General features: G+C 39.3%; 1 protein-coding gene across 1 annotated transcript; it reads right to left on the bottom strand.

Annotated features, from left to right (window-relative positions):
• Positions 1-3,767: 3,767 nt before the first annotated feature.
• LOC133734416 (classical arabinogalactan protein 11-like) lies at positions 3,768-4,148 on the bottom strand. The gene has a single exon (XM_062162067.1). The coding sequence runs from the start codon at positions 4,146-4,148 to the stop codon at positions 3,768-3,770; it is 381 nt and encodes a 126-aa protein (XP_062018051.1).
• Positions 4,149-6,786: the final 2,638 nt, after the last annotated feature.

Below are 6,786 nucleotides of genomic sequence, written 5' to 3'. Positions count from 1 at the left end.
TATTTATGACTTTTTAAATTTTTTTTATTATTATTATATATATATATATATATATATATATATATATATATATATATTTATAAGTAGTTGAATTCAATAAGACAATGTGAATCAAGGTTTAGACATGCGGCCCAAGTATAGTCGCCTAGACACAAATTTTCTTTCAAATCCTTTGGGCAACCTTACTGAAATGGCCAGGTGGGGGAGGGCGAACAAGAGAGGCAGAATCCATTTTGGCATGAGCTACTCCCACATAGTGGTTTAGGCCCATTTGCACGCACTTCTGGATTCAAGAACCTGTCATGAACGTTGTCCCCTTTCTAGACACCATTTCACATAGGCTATACTTACTAAGATGAGAAAGGTCATAAGTGTGAAGACAGTTCAACAAGTGTTAATAAAAGCCGCCATTAACCTTAAGGGACCTGAACTAGGCACCAATAAGGAGTTTAGGCCAATATTAACAAAAGAGACTTCACCTATTCCGTTATGATTCACAAATGACGAAAATAAAAATGAAAACTGAAAATTGACAGGAAATTTAAAAACAAAGAAAGAAGTTAGCAGCACTATATTTGGCTAACCTCCAGAAGGCCACGGGGGAGGCCATCTATGCTTCACTCCAAGCTCCGATGTATCAAAATTTGTAGGGTAAAAATCCCTCCTATGAGAGCTTGTAGAAAAAGAACAAAGATACTTCTCGTTGAAGAATTTGGAGGAATTTGGCTCGTGAGAGGGGTATTCTTGCCCCCCAAGTATCTTTATTGGTTGACGAGACATGATCTCCAATTGTAATTTGGAAGATGACGGTGTCCCAAGATCGGCTTTGTCGCCAACTGTCGCCAACTTCTCTTGATCAAAGGGATGATCATGGGTCATATCTTGCCCCCCATGCATCTGATCAGTAGCCACGTATTTGGCTTGATCAGTGGAGAAATCAGATATTTGTTCAGAGACAATTTTCTTGTCTGAAGAACAATCTTGTTGATGACGTTCTCCATAAGTAGCCTCTATGTAAGGCTGTGATTCACCAGTGAGGCCATTAGGTTGATTGCCACCTATAGGCAAATCAGCCTCATAAATGACCTCTTCTCGAGCGTTCTGCTCAATTTCTAGGTCTCAATCGCGAAACCTCTGCTTTGTTTTTGCGATCAAAATGGCCATGTCCCTGGCTTGCTTTTCTTTATTCCACTCGATGTTGGCCATGATGATCGCGAGCTGTTCATCAATGCTTGCCCCCTCTGGGATGGGAATAGGCATAAACTCATCATTAATGGCGGTATCGCCAATGGTGGCAACATTGTCCATCAATTCACTTTAGGAATTTCTTTTGGTAAAGATTTTCCCCTGGCATCTCAATGATGACGAAAAAAGACTCTAGTATAGTCCCACTGGGCGTGCCAAATGTTTGTTTTGAAGCCCGGTGGTTGAATGTGCTTCAAGAGAAAAGACTCTGATGTTGTCCCACTGGGCGTGCCAAAATGTTTGGCTCCAATTTTTGCTGCAGCTGGTCAACAGTCTCTTTTCTGCGCGGGCGTGCCAGCACCGTTCGGGTGCGGTCGTCGGGGGTGTCCCTTGACCTGACTTCTTTCAAGCAATTGTGGACGAGGAGAGCACCAACCTCGTCGTGGGATTCTTTCTGCCTCGTGGTGAGAACTTTGCTGATCTTCTTGCGTCACCAAATCGATACTCGATGTTGTAGATCGAGCAGAGCGAGAACCACTGGAAAGTAGAGAGAACTTGCTAAAGCGTGACTTTAGCTTGGCTGGGTTGCTAGGGCGTTACCCTTGCTTGGCTGGTTCTGTAACCGTTGTGGTCGCGGCACTACCGTCGGCTCCCGAGGAGACTAGGACCGAAGCACGTTGACAGAGGGTTTGGTGGCACTGAAAGTCGGCTTCTGAGAAGACTAGGACTAGGAGTGTGATCACCGCTAAGAGAAAGAGAAAGAGAAGGAGAGGAGTTGCTCTTAGAGAGGTTTGCTCTAGAGAGAACTTAGATCATCTTAGAGATGTTGTTGTTGAATGTGAATGTGTGTCTTAGAATGGGAGGAGAAGGTGTTTATATAGGGAAGAAAAAGAAGAGTGAAATGATGAGTGGAAGAAAAATAATGAAAGTAGATCTAAGTTCACTTGTAAAATATGGAAAAGATAGAGAAAAGATGAAATGAAAGCAAAGCATGAAGGTGCAGCAACATGGAAGTGGTGATGATCTATTAAAGAGATTGTAGAAGAAAAATATATCCAAGGAAAAAGAGAAAAGCATCTAGCTTTCTTCATGTGGGTAGGAAACATGAACATGTGAATATTGAGCTGGTTTTAGGTCAGTTTCTGCCCCTTTATTCCTTCAATTATTTCTCCAACAAGACTTCATTATATGCCTTCGACTTCTTCATATTAAATGTTCCACTATGAGTGTAGATCATCCCGACAAATTTTCAGATTTTTATTCCATGTGGTTGGGCCGAAAATGCTGCTGGACCTCTTACAGGTCCAGTTTTCCAGTTTTACTTCTGTAGAAAATTGGGCTGATTGTTTGAAGGCCTTCCACTCAAAAAAATCTCTTGCACTCTTCATAAGAAATTATCCTTAGGCTGTCTAGAATGGATCTGGAAAGTTTCAGCACATTTCGATTTCATTTGGTTAATCTGCCACCCCTCCTTCCTTGTCTAGCTCGGTTTTTCCTAGCCGAAGTAGGAAAATATGCTAAAGTTGACTTGTCATGTTTCCATGCTTCCATGCTTTCATAGTAGGCTTTATTTAGCCTCTAAATATATATTTCGAACTTGTCGACAATATATAGCTTGAGCCACTGACATTGGCTCAATTTCTCCAAGACACGCCTTGTCAGGCCAAAATGCTTATTTTGGGTCCAAACACCCGTTTTCTCCAGTCCAAATCAAGATAATTACCAATTTCGTAGAATCATGATCTGAATTACGACTAACACTTTAAAGACCGTAAAAGCCCAAATAGCCCAAGTAGGTCAAATTCTCAGGCCAGGCCTGATTAGGCTTTTTGGTTTCAACACTATGGAAATTCTCTCCGTGCATTGTTTATTCTAGCTTGATTTACTATTATTGTTTGTATTAATTGATCCCGGTTATCATTGGAATTCTATTATTACCCTCAAAAAAAAAAAAAAAAAAAGTGACCCTTCTTATCACCGGCAGCTGCTTGGCCGTTCTTTTCTCGTCTCCCATGGCTACGCCTCCGATTTTCTCCTGTAATATATAACGATCAACTCGCGTTTATGGGTTTGACTGTTTGAGTTAAGATTCAAGTTTCAGTATTAATAAGAATTCGCAGCAGACAAGAGTGTACTAATGATCATATTTGTTGCTTTATTAATATTAGTGGGTTCATATTGCTATCAGATTCGCAGTTCATAGTTTCTAGTTCGATTTCGATCAAAATTCATACATGAACACTAAATGAATGCTGCAAGCTATATCCAGAAAGCCAAAAGTTCTTAAGGAGAAAATTAACTGACAAAATATTGAACTGCTTTAGGACAAAAGTTCTGGAAATGGATGCTTTGGGAGTGATTAATGATTTGAATGCAGCAGATATAAATTGGTCGATCGGTCTCCGGTAGAAACGTACAGGGGAGTGATGGGACTGTATCAATATGATCTTTTATTATTTTTCGTTTAATTAACAAGGCTCACTGATCATTAATTAGGTCTATGCTTGGGGAATCAGTAGTAACGGAAAACAAACAATTAAAAATGAAACCACAACTAGTTAGCTCCCTCGATCTATGATGATCTAGCTTTGGATGAGCCTGGAGAGATCATCAGTGGGATAATCTTCTTCGCTTCCTAAATCTGTATCTGGTCCTTCGGCTTCGCCTTCAGGGGAATCAGCGGAGTCGCTGCTTTCTGGGGCAGAGGCACCATCACCATCGCTGTGGTCTTCGGGGGAAGGCGGAGATGAATTGTGACTGCCAGAAGGGGATGGGGAGGAAGCGTCGCTGTCGCTTTCGCTTTCGGTGGGGGCTTCCGACGGCGACAAGGATGGAGGGGAAGGTGGTGAACTTGATGGTGCTTCATCTTCTTCTTGTGATGTAACCCCAACAATGGCAACAAAGAGGAGAGCAAACACAAGTACTGGACGTACCATCTTGATCTCTTTCTTTGGTCGTACCATCTTGATCTCTTTGTCTCTTTGCTTTTGGCTATGACTTTGATTACAAGTAAATTTTGTATTTAAAATCGTCTTAATTTGTGGTGCTTTATATATAGACAAACAAAGGACGTGCAATTGGTTTTTGTTGGTAGGGCGAGGTTTGCGGGTAATGATCGGATGTGTTAGAAGAACATTATTGTATATTAGAAAGAAAACAAAGACCTTTCGTTTTGTTTGTGTTCGCCGGATTTGGAGGAGACTAGTTTGAAACTTTCTGTTATAGATCGATAATGCATGCAATATATGCATGATATGTCTTCGTGTTGTTGATTGCTTATATATGCGAACCATCGATCAATGATCATTCACATACATGAAAAGTTTGAAACAATTTGCTATCATATTTCTTATGTCGCAAGCTAGGTTTAGAGTGTGATCGACACGATGAGACCTGAAGATGATAATTTACCATGCATATATGCTGATGGTTTGACATCGTGTGTGAAGTTATAGGCCTAGCTATTTCTCGATTGAAGATCATGGACCATGTTCTAGCTAGCATATATATATATATATATATATATATATATATATATAACCTTTTTTTTTTTTTTTTTTAATTTGCAGAAGCTATAACATATCTATAATGATGGAGCTATAGGAAGAACAAAAAAAACCCTAGCTAGAACACGGCACATCAACCTACAATATTCTTCGACCTTTTAAGATTCCCATGTCAGCTAGAACAGTCACCCGTAAGTCCTCTGAGAGAGAGAGAGAGAGAGAGAGAGAGGTTTTGTCCAATGAAATGCAGATGAAGTGAGAATGTGGGTGTTTGAGGAGACATTGCCAAGTGGTGAGAAGCTCACAGATGCCATCAACACAAGAAATGTAAAAAACTTTGATCTTGAACTACATTTTCTGTTTATGCCAATTGTTGTAGAACTAATTCTACCTTCTATTTATTCTTATGTTTCTATCTTTTTTAACCTCACTGTGTATGGCAGTGGGAGGAAGAAACAGGAAAGTTGCAAAAGCTTTCGCAAAGAACGGAGGGAAAAGTTAAAGCTTCTCAAATTGGCACATAAAACTTGTAAATACTAAATAGTAATTTCAGTATTACCTTAGTGTTTGTCATCTGCAGGGTCAAAACTAAATTACAGGCCGGTTTACATTAACAATTATCATGGCATTACTCGCAGTTGTTATTGAATTAATTATGCACAACGAGGATGATATGTATGAAACATATATTAGCTCTTTTTACCTTGTTAGTAGTATGTGGTGGCAAGTTGGGAGGATTTGTATTGTGAGTGCATAAGCAAAGCTGCAGCTTGAATAAATTAAAATGGATAATAATTTATACAGATGTAATACCATTAACAAACACAATCTCTCATGAGTGAATACTCACACTTCATCAGAAGAACTAAGAATAATATATGGATCGGAGGATTTATGACGTCTCTTTCTCTGACAAGAAAGTATGTGTTTATCATTCTATTTATGAATGTTCCTTTCTCTTTTATGAAGGGCGAGTCAACAGAAAAACAGGTTTATGAAGTTTAAGCCATGCACACCGTGGGTGGTTACAGTACTTTCCTTTGTATATCAAGCCCGGTTCTATATCAAGTTGTTACATTTCTTTCCTTTGTATTACAGTTCTTTCCCATATATACCAATTCACAAATATCACACAAATTAATGAAATTAAAATTTCTCTACAGTTTCGTTAACATTTCTCTAAAATTCTTCATCGATTCCTGCATCTGGTCCTTCGGCTTCGCCTTCAGGTGAATCAGCGTAGTCGCTGCTTTCTGGGGCATAGGCATCATCACCATCGCTGCCATCTTCGGTTTCGGGGAAAGGCGGAGATGAATTGTCACTGCCCGAAGGGGTGGGGGCTTCCGACGGCGACAAGGATGGAGAGGAAGGTGGTGAACTTGATGGTACTTCTTCGTGTGATGTAACCCCAACAATGGCAACAAAGAGGAGAGCAAGCACAACCATTCGACGTGCCATCTTGATTTCTTTGTTTCTTTGCTTTTGGTTATGACTTTGATTACAAGTAATTGTTGTGTTTAAAATAGTTTTAATTTGTGGTGCTTTATATATAGACAAACAAGTGACGTGAAATTTGGTTTAATTTGTTGGTTGGGCGGGGTTTGCGGGTAATGATCGGATGTTTGAGAAGAACACCATTATTAGAAAGGGAACAAGGACCCTTCATTGTGTTTGCGTTCATAGGGTTTAGAGAGACTAGTTTGAAACTTATTTCTTTTAGAGATCGATAATGCATGCAACATATGGATGTCTTCGTATTATTGATTGCTCATATATGGGAACCATCGACATATATATGATTTTTTTTTTTTTTTTGGAAGGAATGAACCATCGATGATCGATCATATCATTCACATACATGAAATGTTTGAAACAATTTGCTTATATGTTCCTTAAGGTATATATATAAAATTATGGAACACGTTTTAGCATGTATATGATTATATATATAGACACACACACATAACGTACGTCACAACATATCTATAATGATCGAGCTATAGAGAGAGAACAAAAAGAAACCAAATGCATGTGTTACGCATATCAACAGACGTACAATATTCTTCGACCTTTTAAGATTTCCATGTCAGTTGGA

This window comes from Rosa rugosa, chromosome 1 (assembly GCF_958449725.1).
Source record: "Rosa rugosa chromosome 1, drRosRugo1.1, whole genome shotgun sequence".
NCBI lineage: Eukaryota > Viridiplantae > Streptophyta > Magnoliopsida > Rosales > Rosaceae > Rosa > Rosa rugosa.
This window is presented reverse-complemented; position numbering and strand designations above follow the sequence as displayed.

What these genes read in the sequence shown, in the direction of transcription:
- LOC133734416 (XM_062162067.1), bottom strand. Translation starts at nt 4,148, where the DNA reads ATGGTACGACCAAAGAAAGAGATCAAGATGGTACGTCCAGTACTTGTG.